The 21,826-nt window shown below is 41.8% G+C and overlaps 1 protein-coding gene across 5 annotated transcripts in view; it reads right to left on the minus strand.

Moving 5' to 3' along the window:
* Positions 1-4,456: 4,456 nt before the first annotated feature.
* Positions 4,457-21,826, minus strand: part of LOC137521124 (pre-B-cell leukemia transcription factor 1) — a 233,481-nt gene continuing 216,111 nt past the window's right edge. For 3 of the 5 annotated variants that reach the window (XM_068239962.1, XM_068239961.1, XM_068239960.1), the window contains 2 exons: positions 17,036-17,125; positions 4,457-6,700 (listed from right to left, as the gene is read on the minus strand). In XM_068239962.1, coding sequence (XP_068096063.1) covers positions 6,608-6,700; positions 17,036-17,125 — 183 coding nt within the window. In that variant the 3' untranslated portion in view covers positions 4,457-6,607. The remainder of the gene's footprint in view (positions 6,701-17,035; positions 17,126-21,826) is intronic. The other 2 variants (XM_068239963.1, XM_068239964.1) reach the window with 1 other exon arrangement.

A 21,826-nucleotide genomic window follows, 5' to 3' on the forward strand; every position in this document is an offset into this window, starting at 1 on the left:
TTTTAATACTTTTTGATGTAGAATTATAGTTACGGTTTAGTGGTATACTTTAAGACATAATTAAAGTGAACCTGAGAAAGCAAGGGAGAAATAATATACATACCCGGGGCTTCCTCCAGCTGTCTACAGGCCGACCGCTCCCTCACGGTCCTCCGCCTCCTGGATCTGCTGAAATTGGCCAGGGAAAGTCCTCCGGTTCATGGTGTACTGCGCAGGTACAGAACGCTCCCGGACAGACTGCACCAGCATCGGCTGGCCCCGATTTGAGGATTCCAGAAGATCCAGGAAGCGGACGGCGAGAGATCGTTCGCCCTGGAGGAAGTTTCAGGTATGTATATTCCCCCCCCCCCCCCCCCCTCCTTGCCATCTCAGGTACACATTAAAGCATTTCTTATGCATTGGGTGTAGCATGTCTTTTAGGTCTGTGGACACTATATGCATCACAAATGAATCCACTGCCCTAAGACACAGAAGAGGAAAGGGTCAGTCACTGCCACACCCATTCTCCACTATGGTTGACAATGGACATCTGACCTCCACATTCACTATCTCTTCTTAGCTTGTGAAGGGTGCTTTCCTCTCTATGTACTTGATGGTATCACAAACGAGCACTTTAATTACAGCGCAGGAAGATTTGGGTGGAGCAGCCGCCACCATAGGCTGTAATAGGAATTACGGCTATAGCAGCGCACACAGAGTAACTCCAGCGCCTTCAGGAGACGGAGCTGAAGTTGCATTTAAAACACTGTAATTCGGCCTCCAGCAATAGCTGGAAGCCGAATTACATCATTCCCCACCACCCATGTGGACCTAGAGGGGGAATAGTAGTTAACGCGGCCGGGAACTTGTGCAGCAGCAGGATCAGCCATACCAGCTGTATCCTGCGCTCAAGTCTCCCGGCGCACGAATTTAGATGTATCCATCACAAAACCCAAAGACTTAACTGAAGGGAGTTAATGGGAACCTGAATTGAGTGGGATATGGAGGATGTCTTATTTATTTCCTCATAAACAATACCAGTTGCCTGGCAGTCCTGCTGATCTTTCATGCATCAGTAGTGTTCAAATCACCCACCTGATACAAGCATGCAGAAAATGCAGTCAAACATCTGAACTGCATGCTTGTTCAGGGTTTATAGCCATAAACCCTGAACAAGCATGCAGTATTGGAGGCAGAGGATCAGCAGGACAGCCAGGCAAATATCCCTCTCACTTCAGGTGAAGTTTGCTTTTTGTTTTACTGAAGAATTGGGAACGAGGAATATGTATGGAGAGTAGTGACAGCTGCTGACAGGATTCCAGGCTGTAGAGAACTAAAAAGTGATATCATCAACAAGTGCCTGAAGAGCAAGAGGAGCATGAAAAGGTTAGGTAGTGACAAGCAGGCAGGGAGATCAAGAGTCTGGTGAAACGTAGAGATGTAAACAAGTGGTAAGGGATTCTCCACTTTATTTTCAATGCAAGATGAATTTGGTTATGGTGTTGGTGGTGCATGCAGATCTAAAAGACTGTCTCCCTGGTGCCTCCATGACATCATACAAATGGGCAGTTCCTCCTCCCATTTGCCCTACAGGACCTCCCTGAAACATTTAAATGTATCCACTTCCCATATACCAGTATTCTTTTTTGTGTCCTTGCCGGCCAGACAGGTTCCCCGGAGACAGCTTACAAAGTTCTGGGATTGGACATTCCGCAAGAACTGTCAAGCACATTCTACAAGAGGGCTGTCCACCTCTTGGGCAGCTTATGGACAAGTATCTATTGAGAAGATTTGCAAGGCGGCCAATTGGGCTACCAGTAATACCTTTATTTCACATTATCAACTGTTGATTTTGGTAAATCAGTTATTTCTACTTCTCTACATTCTACTGTGTAAATTATGTTAAAAAAAAAGAAAGAGTTGAATTAAAATAAAAGTGTGGTCAGCACCATAAGTATTTTCCCTCCCATTTTTGTTTGTATGCTAGTTGAGGCCCATTTGTATGATGTCATGGAGGTACCAGGGAAACAAAAAAATTGTCTAATTACCTTTTGGCAATTTTCATTTCTTGGTACAACTCCATGACAGCATACAAACATACGAACCTACCCTGGGACGTCTCGGTGTTCAAAGTTTAATACTACTGGGATATGGGAGATGGATACATTTAGGCTTTAGGGAGGACCTGGGGGGCAGACGAGAGAAGGAACTGCCCATTTGTATGCTGTCATGGAGATGCACCAGGAAAGGAACATTGCTGAAAGGTAAGTATACAATTTTCCTGTTTTTAACCCTGAGCACACATCCTGTGCCTCTGCGGAACCTGAGCAATCATGGTATTTTGGAAGAATAAACTGTAGCAAGGGGTATTGGGAGGCTGCCATATTCATTTACTTTTACGCAATACCAGTTGCCTGGCTGTCCTGCTCCACTGCCTCTAAAAAATTGTATTCATAGATCCAAAACAAGCATGATGCAGCAGATCAGGCGTTTCTGACATTATTGTCATATCTGACAAAATTAACTGCATGCTTGTTTCTGGTGTTATTCAGACACCACTGCAGCCAAATAGATCAGCAGGGCTGCCAGGCAACTAATATTGTTTAAAATGAAATAAGTATGGCAGCCTCCACATATCACAGTACAATTGTCCTTAACTTTAAGGTCCCTTTCACACTATTGTTTTGAAGCGATACAAATGCATTGATAGTCCTATGGGGCTATCACATTGATCACGGTGCGGCAGGTACTGACACAGTAATCCAAAGAGGGATCCGCACACAGACTTCAGGAACAAACTGTGTTTATTGTTCCATATGCACACATGGAAAATATCAACAGTTGTCTACACTGACGATCGTTCGGGGCCAATGCGGTCCCATTTGACAAGGCATTAGCAGACTGATATACACTGTATATATGTCAGTCTGCTAATGCCTTGACAAAGAGGACCGCACTGGCCCAGAAACGATCGTCGGTGTAGACGACTGTTGATGTCTTACATGTGTGCATATGGAACAATAAACCCAGTGTGTTCCTGAAGTCTGTGTGCGGATCCCTCTTTGGATTACTGGATTGACTGCTGCAATAGGTATCTGGCACCAGCAAGCTCACTGACAAGTGTGCGGTTCTTTGGATTGAAAGGTACTGATATAGTAACATACTACATGCAGTGCGTTAAGGCTGCTTACACACAGGGATGTTACAGGCGCACGTTAGTGCGCCTGTAATGCTCCCCCAACGCACAGCAATGTAACACAAGTGGGCTGTTCACACAGCCCACGTTGCGTTACATGGTTACATGTAACGCTGCACGTTGTCCGGAAAGTGCAGCATGCTACGGCGTTAGAGCGGCTATAGCCGCGTTAGACTGTTTGCACATGCTCAGTGGGGGGCAGCGAGGAGGCGGGGAGAGCCAGCTACAGTAGCCGCGCACATGGCTACTTAATATTCACTGCACTGGCGGCAGCTGATTGGCCGGCGGGATCACGTGATGCGGAGTGTCTCGCTCCGCATCACGTGGTCCCGCCGGCCAATCAGCGCCACTCTGGGAGACCTTATAGGGATAGAGCCGCCTAACGCGGCTCACTCTACCGTCCTTTCTTGCAGCACCATACGTTGTGTTAGGTGCACGTTATGCGACCTTAACGTGGCACCTAACGCAACGACTTGGTGTGCAAGTAGCATAAAGGACCACTATTGCGAAAAAATTGCAAAATTTAAAATACATGCAAAGACACATTAAATACGATTTATGTTTCTTCCAGAGTAAAATGAGCCATAAATTACTTTTCTCTTATGTTGCTGTCACTTACAATAGGTAGTAGAAATTCGACAGAACTGACAGGTTTTTAACTAGTCCACCTGTGCATGGGAATTCTCAGCAAGCCTTTTATTCATTATAAAGACATTACCAGAAAAGGAGTTATACAAAGATGCTGACCAGCCTCCCTGCGCGCTGCACACTTTTTTGGCAGTTGGACAGAGCAACTGCCATTCACTAAGTGCTTTCGAAACTAAACAAAACCCTGAGAATCCCCCATGTGGAGATGGACTAGTCCAAAACCTGTTTCTGTCAGATTTCTACTACCTACTGTAAGTGACAGAAACATAGGAGAAAAGTAATTTATGGTTAATTTTACTCCGATAGAAATGTACTTCGTATTTGTATGTTTTTACGTGTTTTTTAAATGTAACTATTTTCACAATAGTGGTCCTTTAACAGAACAACGTGTACATTTACATTGGAAGTCAGGCATACTTTAAAGGTGATGCGACCTTTCGGCAATGTTGTGGTACGATTGAAGTTTCATAGATTGAGCGTGTGTGTAAGGAGCCTGAGGGATAGCATGGTTGCAATCATCGAGAACTGTTTAGACCCTGCCAGAGCACCAGTCTTCATAAAACATGTTTTCAGTGCGACAGTCTTGCTTTCTCTCAATTTATCCCACCTGCTTTGAAACAAAAAAGAGCTGAAAACAGGAAAAAAAAGAATTTATTTCTGGTTCTCAGAAAAGTTATTAAATGTACATTTTATGATGTACCTATTATTGTTTAACTATTCCAACTTTTTTCCAACATTTTTTTCATACTTTTTTGTTTTTTTATTTTTTGACTTTAGTGTACAAAACTGGGTTTATATTGCAGAATCTCTGTGACCACTTCCTTAACCCCATTTCTGCCAGAGGGGAAATACAACATATATATCACAGGCTCCTCTGGCTGTAAAGGGGTTTTGTAAGGAAAATGCCCATACCCTTTCCCATGTAACCATTTCAAATTTGCCCAAAACCCTGTGCCCGCCCCCTCTTTCCCCACCCTTTAGAAAAAAATAAAATAAAATAAGATAAAACAAAAACTAAAAAGGTGCCCAACTACATTTATCTAGCATTGCATTATAACTCACAAACGCGCGGTGTTAAAAAGAATAAAATAAATCACATGTAGGTAGTTTTGTTTTTTTGTGTTAAAACTAAGCAAGAAATATGAAAGACATAAAATAGAAATCAACAACCTATTTCCATGCTAAACGGGTGTGATCTCTGCAACAGGACAATTTTTTTTTTATATTTTTTTCTCTTGTTTTAGTAATAAACATTATTAAACCCAGGACAATTTTTGGCTGTTTCATGTCTTTTTTTTATCTTGTGTTTTTTTTTTCTGTTTTCTTCAGAATATACAAGAACATCCAGCATCAAGTGTTTGTCTCAAATATAACAATCGACGATACACAAGTTATGTGAAACCGTGGTGAATGTTAATAAAGCTGAGCACTTCCCTCTGTGTCCTTCTTTCCTCTGTGCGAGTACATGCGGATTTTTGGTATCAAACGTTGATTCGGGGCACCACAAAGGAGGTGCCTTTGGAGATCTGCCAGAGTAAGATTAATCAATGAAATAATGATGTCCAGAAAATGGTGCTATTCCTTCGGGTGAATCAGAACTCATGGAAATAACAGAAAATTTTGGAAAAGGTGAGTTGCAGGCGGCCAATATCTGGGACGGAAAGCGGTTGTGGTATAAAATGGTCTGGACGGAAGGAGAAAGCCTTAATTTGAAATGACAAAACATCATCATTGTGGAAGAGACTCTCGATGAAAAACAGGTGTGTCCAGATTCAGTTGGTGAAGCAACAAAGTGATATTCCAGAACATGATATGGAGTGCACATCAAAGGCAAGATAAGATCTCATTACTTTTCTTAGAGCCACATCACAGAAGTCTTGAAAGAGATTTTCCAGTGAGTGGGATAATTTACAATTCTGGGTGCAGTTTCAGTGGACGGAACAGTAGTATGGGACCAAGGCTTTGAGAGATCTTTACTGATGAGTTAAGCTGTGCTGGGTTTCTTGCAGGATGAACCAATGCCTGGAGAGAAGAACCATCCACACCCCAGTGGAGGTAAGTAGTAACCATGGAAATATTTTCCCTAGCAACACATCCAGGGACCAATGTACCCAGTCAGTTTGTGTCTGTCAAATATTTCCTTGGGATGAACCTTCTATAGAGATTCCTTGATATTGTCTCTCAGCACTAGTTGTAGATGGACAGACAGGGTTCTCTGTAGAATTTATATAAGCCAAACATGATTGGATTAACATTTAGGGAGAAAACAGAGGTCACAGTTATTGCCGAATCAGCAGCTCAGTCCTATGAATCAATAAGGTACATGACTAAAAAAGCAAAAGTTAAAACTAAGTTTGTCTCGGGATTAATTTTTGGCCCACAGCTACATAAAAGATTGGGAACTAATAGTCAGATCAGCACAGTCTTCTTTGTAAGTATCACTCTGTTGGACATTAGAAAAGCTCTTTTAAATGTGGCTACTGCTACACAGCCTCAGCCATATTCAAAATGCACTTTAATGTATATTGATTGATAAGTGTTGGTAGCCATCTGCTACTCACATAAAACAATCAGTTATAATGTGGACTTCATAAATGAATCATTAACATAATCTAGCCATGGAAAAATATGAAGTAGAAGGAATTAAGAATGGACAAGTGGGGGAGTTGTCAATGGGTGTGCCAACAGAGGTCATTGTGTTCGCTGCATTCCCACAGTGGTCATCTGGAGTGAGAGGGAAGGGATGGAATCTGGCTTTCGAGTGGAAATTCAGGAGCCGGCTGCTCAGTTGGAGGTATCAGAATGGACACTGCCAGGTCCTTCCGTAGGGGAAGTCACAGACGAAGGAGTGGCTGCATCCTGCCACCCTCCGTTAGCCTGTAAAATAGCAGAAAGCAATAATGTTAGCCCAGCAATATGACAAACTATAAAAATGGCAACATGTCAACACTTTCATGATCCAGCTAACAGTGTTATAATAAATGTATTTAGCTTGGGTACTTAAGTTTCACACAGTCAATGATATAAAACCAGGAGAAACCATGTGGACTACAGAGTAACGTGGTAGTAGTGTTACCTTTTGGCTAATTCAAGCTCCTATGGACTGCCAGCTTAAAAAACTGAGTGAATTAAAAAAACAAAAACAAAACAGAAACATTCAATCAAGTCCTATATTAAAGACATGGTCTATAGGACTGTATAAAGTCTAAAGATAGTTAGCCTTAGTTCACATGGGCATCAGGATGCAGCAGTGGCATATTCAGCTGATGCTAAATGTTTTTTCTGCTCGGTAGCAGACGTTAGATGGCACTTTCCATTGTTGTGTTTCTACCCCCATTAGGGGACATGGAACCACCAAAAGTAGCTGATCCTGGACACTACGCGATGAAGGGATCTATTGCGGTGGTTACTGTAAACGTCTGTATTGTTGTTAGATGGAAGCAATGGTTGATCCCTTTAAGCGTTGCTTCATCTCTTGCTGAAAACAACCGCTACCAAGAATCCGTCTCAACTGGCCCTTAAGAATTATGAACAATAAATAGTCCAGGCCATGGTAATGATTGCAGATTGGTGTTTTATAAATGTCAGAGCTGCACTGTGTATTCTAGTGCTGGGGATTTGGGCTGGTGTATTATATATGCCAAGGCTGCACTGTGTACCCACTATTCTAGTACTGGCTATTTTGGAATGGTGTATTATATATACCAGGGCTGCTCTGGGCACCTAGTATTCTAATACTTGGAATGGCATCTACTATTTACTTATGGACAACCAATCACTACATTTTTAGCATTTTACTCTACACCTAAGAATTTATAGAACACCTTAGCAGATAGCTTTGAGGACTAACTATGTGTAATAAACAATATTGGAACTCAAGAAATAAAGGGGCTGGGACAGAACATGTCAGCTCCTCACTGGTGATTACTGTCATTTACATGATCACCTGACAACCTGGCAGTGTTGTTTAAAGCAGTGCTATAAAAAGCTACTTTCCCTCGTAACTGACAAGCAGAGAGAATCACAGGCGTTTTGCCTGTACAATTTCAGGCTTTTAGAAACAGCAATAATTAATAATAAATGCCAATGGTTTCAGTCAAGGCAGCATGATCTAATAGTGGACACGAAATACTTCAGGATAAAGCAAAGTATGCTCAGGACAGAGAATTCCAATGAAGAGCAGTTGCCGGTGACTTGTTCCTTGTGTCTCTCAATGACTTTTGAGGACACAGACCTCTAAAACTACCTAAAATCTATGCACCAGCCATGGTCATTACAGTGAGGTCTCAATCCTCCTGCATTATATTTTGGAGAGATGCATTGAGGGAAGTCTGTCTTAAAGAGAAACTCCGACCAAGAATTGAACTTTATCCCAATCAGTAGCGGATACTCCCTTTTACATGAGAAATCTATTCCTTTTCACAAACAGACCATCAGGGGGTGCTGTATGGCTGATATTGTGGTGAAACCCCTCCCACAATGAAATTCTGAGTACATACTCTTGGCAGTTTCCTGTCTGTGAACCTTGCTGCATTGTGGGAAATAGCTGTTTACAGCTGTTTCCAACTGCCAAAAAAGCATGCAGCAGCTACATCACCTGCCAACAGTAAAAATATCACCATGTAATAAATGTCAGAATGTAAATCAGGGATTTAAAAGATTTTACAATGGGCAAACACTGACTAAATCATTTATACATAATTATTGTAAAAATGAAGCACTTTTTGTATTACATTATTTTCACTGGAGTTCCTCTTTAAGTCACTCCGCTTCAGAAGACATGAGATACTATGGCTGGGTTTTGCCGAGCTGGGAAGAACTGACTGCTGGGTTTCCGCAGTGATAAAGCCAACAGTCATCTGCCCATATCAGTTATGGGTGGTACCTGTCTTATTAAAGTGAACTTAAAGAGGAACTCCAGTGAAAATAATGTAATAAAAAAAGTGCTTCATTTTTTACCATAATTATGTATAAATGATTTAGTCAGTGTTTGCTCACTGTAAAATCTTTCCTCTCCCCAATTTACATTCCGACATTTATCACATGGTGACATTTTTACTGTGGGCAGGTTATGTAGCTGCTGCTAGCTGTTTTGGCTGTTAGAGACAGCTGTAAACAGCTAATTCCTGTCTGTGAACCTTGTTAGATTGTAACAAACTGCCAAAAGTACCGCGGTACTCAGAGCTTCTTGTGGGAGGGGTTTCAGCACAAAATCAGTCATATAGCGCCCCCTGATGGTCTGTTTGTGAAAAGCATTATATTTCTCATGTAAAAGGGGGTATCAGCTACTGATTGGGATAAAGTTCAATTCTAGGTTGGAGTTTCTCTTTAAAGGCAATAAAGGAACACAGGTTCTGATGGTCGAGGTACATACTTGGCTGCTTATTTTGGGCAGATGCACTTAACTATTCAGTAGCTGGTGAATGACTACAATGTAGCTGAGCAGTGGATCTATTCAATGTCACTTGCTTGGCTTCAATGTAGCAGAGCATTGGCTAAGTAACCCCGGGGCTCGGCTACTAAATAACCAAGCCCTGGATATTGGCACCCGCCGGAGCTCCATAGGTTAGTGTTAGGAGAATGGTCCAGGGCTCAGTTATGATATAGTTGAGCTCTGTGGGTTAGCATGTGGCATGTAGATAGCTAGGTGTATAGATAAACATACATTAAGTGAAGTGGTCTATGTTAGGAGTTTAGATAGGGGTATGCTTTGGGAGGCGGCGTTTGTGTTATGCTAATAGATTTTAGATTAGGAATTTGATTGTGGGGGCTGGTGTTAGATCATAGACAAGCACATAGCAGAATAAACTATTGGTTATTTATTTACATTATTAAATAATGTAATGAACAAAAGTGTAATTTTTACAATAATGAAGTATAAATGATTTAGTCAGTGTTAGTCCATTGTAAAATCTTTCCTCTCCCTGATTTACATTCTGACATTTATCACATGGCGACATTTTTACTGCTGGACGGAGCAGAGAACGGCGGCGTGGGAACAATCCGTGCGCACGGGGCTGGAGAAGCCACAAGTGTGTATAAACCTTTTTTTGTCTCCGGTACACTTTAAGGTTAGGCATAGGGGATAGAGGTTTAGGGTTAGGCATCAGCAGAGGGAGGGTTCAGTGTCAGAATAAGGTTAGGTTTATTTACCGATATTTTACTATGATAATTTGCATTTCTTGAGAGTAGAATATCGCTACATTTACCAATATTATACTACCCTATATTTCTGGCACCCAGCTCTTGGCGGCTATAATTGTTCCCAAATTTCATTGCAGCTTTTTTATCCGTATGCCCTGCACTCCTCTACTGGATGCAATAAAGGATGGGCATGTGCGAAACGCCAAAAATCAAATGACATGTCCTTATTAATTATTATTAACATATAACTGTTAGTTTTTCTGTTCATATAAAGTCCAATCTCTAAAGAAATGATGCAGCGTAAGCACGGTTTAAGTCGACCATCAGGAGAGATCCATAATAGCAGAATAATTTGCAGATGGGTCCAATATAACAGCAGTAGGCCACACTGGGGATTGCAAAATGCTAGCGATTATCGCTAGCATTATGTTTTGCTGCAGCATTCTTTTCATGATTATCGCGTAATTTTACTGCACATTTTTGCGATTTGCAGTTTAAATACATTGCAATCATGATCGCTCTAAAATTGTGATATATTGCTGCATGTAGCGTGTTTGCGTTTACCACGGATTGCCAACGATCACAGCAGTGAGATCACGGCCATATACAGGGAGTGCAGAATTATTAGGCAAATGAGTATTTTGACCACATTATCCTCTTTATGCATGTTGTCTTGCCCCAAGCTGTATAGGCTCGAAAGCCTACTACCAATTAAGCATATTAGGTGATGTGCATCTCTGCAATGAGAAGGGGTGTGGTCTAATGACATCAACACCCTATATCAGGTGTGCATAATTATTAGGCAACTTCTTTCCCTTTGGCAAAATGGGTCAAAAGAAGGACTTGAAAGGCTCAGAAAAGTCAAAAATTGCGAGATATCTTGCAGAGGGATGCAGCACTCTTAAAATTGCAAAGCTTCTGAAGCGTGATCATCGAACAATCAAGCGTTGCATTAAAAATAGTCAACAGGGTCGCAAGAAGCATGTGGAAAAACCAAGGCGCAAAATAACTGCCCACGAACTGAGAAAAGTCAAGCGTGCAGCTGCCAAGATGCCACCAGTTTGGCCATATTTCAGAGCTGCAACATCACTGGAGTGCCCAAAAGCACAAGGTGTGCAATACTCAGAGACATGGCCAAGGTAAGAAAGGCTGAAAGAAGACCACCACTGATCAAGACACACGAGCTGAAACGTCAAGACTGGGCCAAGAAATATCTCAAGACTAATTTTTCTAAGGTTTTATGGACTGATGAAATGAGAGTGAGTCTTGATGGGCCAGATGGATGGGCCCGTGGCTGGATTGGTAAAGGGCAGAGAGCTCCAGTCCAACTCAGACGCCAGAAAGGTGGAGGTGGAGTACTGGTTTGGGCTGGTATCATCAAAGATGAGCTTGTGGGGCCTTTTTGGGTTGAGGATGGAGTCAAGCTCAACTCCCAATCCTACTGCCAGTTTCTGGAAGACACCTTCTTCAAGCAGTGGTACAGGAAGAAGTCTGCATCCTTCAAGAAAAACATGATTTTATGCAGGACAATGCTCCATCACACGCGTCCAAGTACTCTACAGCGTGGCTGGAAGAAAGGGTATAAAAGAAGAAAAACTAATGACATGGCCTCTTTGTTCACCTGATCTGAACCCCATTGAGAACCTGTGGTCCATCATAAAATGTGAGATTTACAAGGAGGGAAAAACAGTACAGCCCTCTGAACAGTGTCTGGGAGGCTGTGGTTGCTGCTGCACGCAATGTACATGGTGAACAGATCAAAACACTGACAGAATCCATGGATGGCAGGCTTTTGAGTGTCCTTGCAAAGAAAGGTGGCTATATTGGTCACTGATTTGTTTTTGTTTTGTTTTTGAATGTCAGAAATGTATATTTGTGAATGTTGAGATGTTATATTGGTTTCACTGGTAAAAAGAAATAATTGAAATGGGTATATATTTGTTTTTTGTTAAGTTGCCTAATAATTATGCACAGTAATAGTCACCTGCACACACAGATATCCCCCCAAAATAGCTAAAACTAAAAACAAACTAAAAACTACTTTCAAAAATATTCAGCTTTGATATTAATGAGTTTTTTGGGTTCATTGAGAACATGGTTGTTGTTCAATAATAAAATCATTCCTCAAAAATACAACTTGCCTAATAATTCTGCACTCCCTGTAGTTTACATTACACTAGCTCTTTTAAAAAGGGCTTGTGATCGTGAATGTGCCCCTTGGGTGGTGATGCTGCAGAGTATGCTGCCTTACCACCTGTGTCTCTGTATGAAAACGTTCGGTTTCAAGATGAATTTAAAAATAGCTCTGTGTTTTCAATAATGTATAAGATCAAGAGTACACTTTAAATATCTGGTTTATATTACAACACTGTTGATGTTAACGGAATGCTGCTCAATGAAGCAGGTGTGCTACAGCGTTCATCTTTACATATGGTGTGTGTGACAGCAGAAGCCAAACACACTACTGTCATTAACCGTGAATTGCTGGATTTGCTGCTTTGTGAGTTTCACCTTTCCTGTCTACCTCTGCTGTCTGCAGCCTATCCGCCATGTGCTCTGCTTTATTCTGCTGTGCCTGTATGAAAAGGTGAGACCCTTCTCTTAATGCCGCACATTTCTCAATTCAAGGACACAGCCTGGATTTCGGGATCCACCTCTGTGCAGAACCTGGCAGCCTCTTATTTCCCAGCCTATCATTTTGTGGCGGCCACTCTGTGTAATCACAGTGGCCTGGCCTTGTTCCCTCCTCTCCTGCGTCCCATCTCTCTCACAACTGTAATTGCCATGTCACAGGATCATTCATTTCTTTCCCTTTAGCATCTCTTTAATGCACACAAATGACACTTCATGTTATGTGGGGTCATTGTGAGCAAACAAAGAGAGCACTGGGGACGCAAAGGGATGGATCAAATAGTCAGAAGCCTTGAAAGTTATTATAGGTCATTCATAAAGCTCGAAAAACTTAGCCTATTCCATGGCTTGCAGGCAATGCATACTGTAATAGTAACTGGCTGAGACATTACAAGCCGAGCTGGAGAATAGCTATAGCTTCCTAGTCATGTTTATTGTTTGATTTGTATGACGGATTAACATTTTCCCTGACAACATGAAATTTTACAGCAGCCTGCGGGGCTTTCCTGTGGCCTTGACCTTTGTCTGGCTCAATTTGTTTTTATCATTTTATAAAAACAATAAGATATTCCCTGGCTCTTTACTGTTCACACCTGTAGTTACTCTTAACGGAGCTTGTAAACCATAACAATAACCCACAGATGTGATGAAGATAACAGCAGCCAGGTCCGGTGTCTATACAGAGCAACCAGCATCTGAACAACAGCTGCAGGATTCTGACAGATGAGAAAACCTGTCATGTCATTTGAGTAAGGATTACTGGCAGCCTGCTCTCCACACTCCTCCCTCTCCACCTCTCTGCAAAGGCACAATCACCAAGGCTCACATAAGATTTCTTGTTTGTGAACAACACAATTCTCAGAATGCCACCTACATTGGAAACACTGGCGTGTACTTTGCTGTACTAGAACAAAGAGACACCAGCTAGCGGGCACCTAAAGTGAGAGGGATATGAAGGCTGCCATATTTATTGCCCTTTAAATAATGCAAATTGCCTAGCAGTCCTGCTGATCCTCTCTCAGCCTCGGTTCCCACTTGTCACAAACACATACCCCTTGGGTGCGTTTTTGCAAGCTCCACTCCGGGCAGGAATTAGATCCCGCTATTAAAAATAGGATCCTTTTCTGCTACGCAACGCAGAGTCCAAACTTGCTGCATTTTTCCAGACGACAGGTGTATAGCTCATAGCCCCTTCTGGTGCAACACATCCACCCCCGGATGTGACGGTAAAATACATGGGAGCGCAATGTCTGCTCTGCTGTGCCGACTGGATGCGTTGCAAATGGGAACTGCGCCTAATGCTTAATCCAGATACTACTGATGCCTGAAAGATCAATAGAAAATCCACGCAACTAGCATTGTTTAAAAGGAAATAAAAATGGCAGCCTCTATACTATTTTTGATGTATATGTGCCTTTTAACGAGCATGTCACTAAGATCATCTTCAGCTATAGGAATCGCACATGGTCTGCGATATTATCCTGTAGGGTTTTTTAAATGCATTGGAGTCACAAATGAAAAATCGCAAATCTGTCACATATTCGTGTGTCCCAAAGAACATTGAAATGCTAAAACGCACATCATTTTTTGCAAGTGTGGTCCCTGTCACTTGTGTGCAGTATCTATTTATTGTACATTGTACATTTATGGACAGCTTTACAGATAGTCAAACTGGACCTTCACCACTGATTGGCCTCTGATGTCTTCGTCCAGCTTGATAAAGCAGCCTTAACTAATCCAAATGCCCCAACAGTAGGCAGGCTTCACAATTGACCATGCGAAAAAAAAGGTACATTTTTCCACACATAATTTATTCACACACTATGGGCATTTGTCTGTGCTACAACACATGCATTTTGCTACAGTAGCTAATGATTGTTAATGAGAAAACGCATGCGATTATTTTGATAAGTGTAAACCCTGCCTTATTGGTGTGGCGTGTCTTGTCTCTGCCTGCACTTCTGGGTGGTTGGCATCTAGTGTTCCCCACTGTGTCATTATCTTCTAGCCTCTGCATTGGTGGCCAGGATACGGGTAAGTCCATTTCAATCAATCCCCTGCCACAGGATTTATGGCATTCACAAGCGATGCTCAGTCATTTTTTTTTAGAATGAATGTGGCATTTGCAATGAAAAATCTCTGATGAATCATTATCCTTTTTATAAACCGGTCTCTTATACCTGCAGTCTCTTATGCTTTAAATATAAATGTTCCTTATATTAATAACATGACAACCTCATCTCAGTTTGAAGACGATGAGGAGTAAAGCATTTCACTCGTGGATTAGAAATGGGTATTTGTATTCTTATTCAAAGGAATAATGTAACTATGTACCACTGGCAGGTCTCCTACTGGTCGGTATGAATTGTGGATGTAGTGACAGCCTGGAACCTCTAAGCCTAAAAACCAATCAGAAATTAGTTCAGAACTCCTCTCACATTTAGCTACAGCATTCTGATGGAAGCAGGAAATTTGGGCGCCAGTGGCTAGGGGACGATTTAGCTCCCCATTGGTTCTAACGCAAATATCGTTAATATGACGCCCAAAGCAGATGTTATGGTTTTGAAACTTGCCACGTTATAGTTTTTGTCATATTATTTTGTTTGTGTGTACAAATTTTATGTTATCAAATATGATATAGTTTCTACGTTTGTAAGGGTGTTTGTGCAGGGGGGTTAGTTAGTGTTAGGAGGGGGGGGGGGGGTTAGGTACCACCAAGAAGTTTTAGGGTTAGGCATCATCGGGGGGGTCTTAGGGTTAGGCGTCATCAGGGGGGGGGGTCTTAGGGTTAGGCATCATCGGGGGGGGGGGTCTTAGGGTTAGGAATCGCCAGGGGGAGGGGGGTCTTAGGGTTAGGCACCACCAGGGGAGTCAGGGTTAGGCACCACCAGGGGAGGGTTTTGTGTGAGAGTAGGGTCAGGTTAAGCTGTATTCTTGAACAATTAAACGGGTTTTTAAAGTAGATATCTTTTTGTTCTCATCGGTTTTAAAATTATGCTTATCGTTTACAGGTTTTCTGCTTCACTTCGCGGCCAGTTGAAAACAATCTTTATCGTTTCGGCTTCACCACATGCCCATTTTTCCTCGCGCCTCTATTTCATGCACACGTTCTGAGATCTGTCTGGTTGGTCTGTGTGGCAGCGTTGTAACACGTTAGTATTCTTTACATGATTAGGAGCTGCCGGTGCCAGCTCCCCACTCCCAAAAAAACATTCATTTTTGGCAGACCTGGCATTTAAGACCAGTGTGGCCACTTATTATTGCGTGCAAATGTCAATGACAGGTAAATGAAAACTGATTCTATTCCAATAGCACAAAATGTGAGTGAAACTCATTTATCAAAATGACAGTTTTATGACAATCACTGCAAAGAACCTTTAGACATGAATCAGTTGTAACAGCTAAAAGAATAAACGTTTAATTAGCCCAATGCAGCAAGCTCCTGACTGAGCGGGCGGCCTTACACACTGTAAAGTGGACGGGATTTTTGCCACTTGGTACATTGGGTCATACGTGTCAGGAAAGATGACAATAGACAGAAATGCGTGCAGAACCATTCTTTGTCAGAGCGATGATAATAAAATAATGGTCTACCTATGTAAGCCTGGGGTCCTCCCCTCCCGCAGCATTGTGTGCATCTTGTGCTATTTCTGTGTTTATGTCAGCTCCCCCCCCCCCTCCTCCCTCCCTCTGTCACGGCCTTTGGATGGTGGATGGCTGATCTGAGAAATGTATTTGGATTGCTGTCCCAAATCTGCAGCCGCTCTCTCTGTGTCTGTCTTATTGATTTCACTCCATACGACACGGCTTGTCGCTATGAATTTACATGTCATTCCCAGCCGCGAGCACTGCCAGGAATATTTGCTCCTCTCTGTCGCCCTCCAACAAACACACAAATATTTCCACGTACGTATGTGTGGTCTGGTCTTTCTGCTCAGACACGTTGTGGGATGGGTTGTTAGAAGATCCCTTGAAATGTATTATCTGTGTACAATATGGACATACATTTGGACAAGAGCTTCAGAGGTCACACGTCTGTGACATTGGGTCGTAAGGTGGTCACAACTGGAACTCGTCCATCAGTGCACAGAGAGACTCTACAGTTAGCCTAGCAATAAATGGGTTAATGCAGATGGGATTCCATGCTTGATCTGCTGTGGCCACGCTATGTGTCACCTGTTTGGTTGTTTCCCTCAGCTGACTGTAAGTGGCCGCAGGTGGCACAAGGAAGCTGATTGTCATTGACAGGCTTGGGCTCCAGCTGCCTGCACGGAGCATCATTTGTGGGTAGAGCGTTGGCCGCTGGCATCACCGGCACAACGGAAAATAGGTGACCATGAAAGGGAGAGGAGAGTGTGCAATGTGGCAGTCAGGGCCCCGTGGACCTGAAATAATTGGGAAAAAAACAGAAAGGAAACAAGAGGTTTCTTTGCTTACACTGATGCCCTGCGGACTGTACATCTGATTCGCTGTCAGAGTCTCACTGTATCCGCCTGTCTGACTGATAACATGGCGAAGGGTATCCACCTGGAAGACAGACAGCAGTAAGGGTGAGGACAGGGTTCTGTGCAGGGCATGAAGCTAGGAGTCAAAAAACAGCCTAGGACAGACATGAATAAAGAGAGGAGGGAAGGAGGAGACTGGAGATAAGATGTTAATAAGGATGAGCACAGAAGTACAGCAAATGACAGTAAGATATACAGTATAGGACAACAACAGAAGTGATGCTTTGTGATATAAAACACCAAGTAGCAGAAGATCAGAGAAAAGCAGATATGACACGATAGAGATATAAAGAATGAAAGGCCATTACGAGGGAATGTAAACATTAAAACAAAACGGGAAAAATAAAGAGACAAGAGCCTGGGAATTAAGGTTGAATACAGATATACCAAAAGGAGCACAAAGTAAAAATAAATAACGATCTGCAATGATGGGATAAACAGAAAAAAAAACACAACTGAATGACTATTCAGAGCCTACAGCAGCCACCACTTTGAGATAAAGCGCAGTTGCTATAGAAATCCACAGATATCTGCAGCATCTGAAAAGAACACTTCAGAACAGCAGATTTTGGTAAACAAAAGTGAAATAAGCCAAAATACTAGTTTAAAACAAGCAAACCAAAGTGTACCTTTAACAACACAGTGCCCTAGAAGATCACCAATAGGGATTGTCAATGAGATGCAGGATTATATAAATTCTGTATGTAAATGTATGCAGCTTGAAAATGGACCAATCAAATTAAACCTTGGTGGGATTTGATTGGTCCATTTCCAAGCCACATACAGTAACATAGAATAAGCATAATCCTGCATCAACCTGGAATTATCTCCATCTCATTGACCAACCTAATCACCAATATACCCATCAGGTATCTGCAAAACTGGCCTCTCTGTTGGTCAGAAGTACGGTGGGTGACACAAGAGGACATAATGATATAGAAGGTGCCAGAAACATAACAGCTGAGTACTTGGCTGCAGGGTGTTGTCAGACACCAACAGAAGGCATGTGGAGGCACCTCTGGGCGCCAGCTTTTCCATCTGTATGCCAGCCATTTTGCTCATTGATACAACATACTTGTTTTACCCACATTTTACCAAAAGGGAATGAAGTTCAGCAAACACTCTACAGAACTTGTCGGACTTTTCAAGGTTTACGTTTAAAACTGTACTTAAGAATTTAGTTTTATTTATTGGGATGGCAAGAGGGGTGCCATGCCTTGCCTGTTTTTGGATGTTGGAAGTTTGTCTACTGACTCATAAGTTGCTCAAACTGGTCAATCTGTGAAACTCAGACACTCAGCTACACCCAACAATGTAGTATGGCCTGGGACTCGCCCCTGAGCTTCTCCCACTGACATGACGTTTTGCATCAGCACGCCCCCTAGCCACATATAGGCCGGTGCATTATGGCAAACACATGCAGTTTTCTGGAGACAGCATGGACGGCTGGGAGCATGTAAATGATAATTTAGCCAATTGCACAGATCTCAGCTAAAGTCAAATTGCAGCCAAGAGTGGATTTTTATTCCTGTTTAGGCTGGAGAAATCCCCTCTCACATCTGGCACAAGTGAAGCAGATACGTTTATTTTCTTTCTTTGCTTGCTTAAAGGAAACCTGAGGTATACAAAGGAAAATATATATATACCTGGGGTTTCCCTCAGCTCCCTTCAGATTGATCAATCCTTTGCCGTTCTCCCGGGCAGCCTCGATCCTTCGCTAGGCAGCCCAGTAAATCCGATAGTTGGGCATACTGTGCGCATCCCCATCATGCACTCGACACGGAGAATGCTCTAAGTTTGCACAGTACTACTTGCACAGGTGCAAGACTCTCCCCATGACAGGAGCTCAATGGGAGTGAGCGCACAGCTGCATTTCTGCCGACTCGCCCTGACTGGCAGATTTACCGGAGGATCGAGGTAGCCCAGGAGGACAGCAAGGTAGCGATCAGTCTGAAGGGCGCTGGAGGAAGCATTCTAACTGATAATTTATCCAGTCAGCTTCAATGAGATGTAAATATACATTCAAATGACATCAGGCCAGTCTTACAGTCTTATTGTGTTGAATATTAATTTTTACAGTGTTGCATATTTTAAAACAAAAATGTAATTGTGAATAAAATCCCACTTTAAAGAAAACAATGAGTCATTCCTATTTTTCTTCCAAAAGCAGTCACTTTGCTGGTGAAAAATAGCAGGATTTTCTCCATAGGTTTTACTAATCTGCGACACAGTAGAAGTAAACCACTGGTGGACATGACATTACAGTGTTACAAGGCAAGAGCTCTGGGGCAGTGACTGTTTTTTGTCTCCACACATCATGGAAAATAACAGACGCAAAAACAGCCCTCTCAGCTTACACAGAAATTCAAGAGATGCTTTAGAATTTTTTTTTTACAGATCTGTCAGTTTGGCTTTAAAGTGAACCCGAGGTGAAAATAAACTGATGAGATAAACAATTATATTCAGTGTTCTGCCCAGGCTCTTTTAACCGAGTGCTCCGTCTGGCTAGTTTTGGCGAGTACCCGGCTAGGTTTGGTGAGCACCCAGCTGGCATCGGCTCACTTCCTCCACTGCTGTATGCTGTAAGCAGAGTTGTGCAGAGAAGCGCTGGCCCTGCATTCTCATCTCGCCCCACCCCGCTACTTTTTCATGCCACCCAGCTAGAAAAAAAAATTGTGGGGAGAACACTGATATTTATCCTACTACTCCTAAAAATGACTTTTTTCGACATCCCAGGATTTTATTTTATATTTAAACATTTAAAAAGTAGATTTAATGTTTTGTTGTTTCTGCTCAGTTGCCGTATGTTAAGTGCCCCTAAATGAAAATACATTGACCCTTTCTCTCTCCCTCTGCTCTCAGAATATGTAGAAAAATGTATTCTGCCAGGAAAACTTTTATGGCTGTAATTCATTTATCAGTGATGTTTACTACATTCCTGACAAGGTACCGACAAGACAGGAGCTCTCACTTCCATCCTTAAAAATTAACACTTTCAGGCAGCAAAACAAAACAAGTAAAACGCCCTGGTTATTAATATGTTTAGTACTGTACATACATGTTTATCTTATGTCACATGTCGCCTCGGGGACACTTTAAAGGCTCAACTTTCCAACTCTTTTTTCATACTTCTGTTATTTATCAATGTCCATGCACCTCTCGATTTCCTGCACTGATGAACAGTTGCAGAAAATCCATAATTTAGTGCTCCTACTATACCCTTTTCTTCCAAACTTCTTACATCAGCAAATTATTCTAGTAGGACACTGCAAGGGATTACAAAATAATAAATCAATACCAGCTCATCACAAAGTCAATTTTAGACAGCTGCCATGAACCTGCTTTAGATTCTGATGATGACACCACCAAGCAAAATTTAGGAAACTGTGCTCAGCTGTAATTCAAAAACTATATATGGTCTTTATGTTAATGGGAAGGAAAAATAGGTTCTAACAACACTGTAGATATGGACAATTACTGGGAGTTCACACTTTGGTTTGGAAAAAAAAACAATACAGTAGAGTCGGTTATCCGGCACTAACAGTTATCGGCTGATGTTTGCTTTCTGGTTGCTTGAGACTCAGAGCCATGTGCAATTCACGTTTTCTCCTAGGTGATATTTTTACACCTTAAAATACTCAAAATTATTTTTTTAAGGTACCCTTTCACCTACTTATTGATACTTTTTCAAATTGCAAAGTGCATTATTTTAAAGCGGTATAAACCCCAGACATAATATTCAATAAAAAACATGTTTTCCTACTTTTTATTATTCCATACGGTTATCATATTTGCTTTAGTGCATAAGTATTATTATTCATTTAGAAATTATACGTTCCCAAAGTACACTTTTTTTGCTCTGAAAGCTGACTTTGCATTTAATTCATAGTTGCTTCATTCATCTTCTAACGTAAGCAGAAATGCTTTCTGACGGTCTCACTGTCTTCAGGAGAGTTTGCAGTGTCAGAGAAGGGTTTGTTTACATTTATCACTTGATACAATTAAACACAAAATAACATTATCTCTAGTTTGGATTCCCCCAGCTTTCCCTGCAGGGGAGCTTCTAAGGCCTGTGTTTAACCCTTTGAATGCTGTTCTAGTAAAAAAAAAATGCTGGTTGTATATAATATGCTGTAAATCTATTATAGCAAAGAAGGAATGCTGGGTTTCATTCCGCTTTAAAAAGAAGTTGAAAAATTATCTTCTAGAAGAAAAGTCAGAAGAAAACGTTAAGTGCATCTGGGTCTCAATGTTAATAATTGGCCCTACTAATACAGTACTATACCCTACTCTACATACATATTATAAAAACTCTGTATTAAATGTTAAAATACAGAAATTGAAAGTATGTTAGCCTCGGAGGAGGCGTGAAACACAGTCTTTAAGCACAGCAGAGCTCACAACAGCCTAAGAAGTTGGCCTTCACCACTGAGTACTGCCGGCGATTTGTGCTGGTTGGTTGAGACTGCTGGTTAGTGGAGTTCTAAATAACTGGAACTCTACTGTACATTTAGTTCAGTTCAAAATATTGCAAGGTTCAACAGCAAACCTTATTTAGTATCCCGAATTTCACTTTAATTGTATGTAAAACACAGCTATAGCACATTTAACGGAAACTGGAGAAATAGAAAGTCAAAATTTGCTGCCCCTTAAATGATTATCCTCAGTAATTAAATTCTTAAAATGAGTAACAGAGTCTGGCCAACTAATTACCATTGCAGTA

Source organism: Hyperolius riggenbachi, chromosome 6 (assembly GCF_040937935.1).
Source record: "Hyperolius riggenbachi isolate aHypRig1 chromosome 6, aHypRig1.pri, whole genome shotgun sequence".
NCBI classification, from domain to species: Eukaryota; Metazoa; Chordata; class Amphibia; order Anura; family Hyperoliidae; genus Hyperolius; species Hyperolius riggenbachi.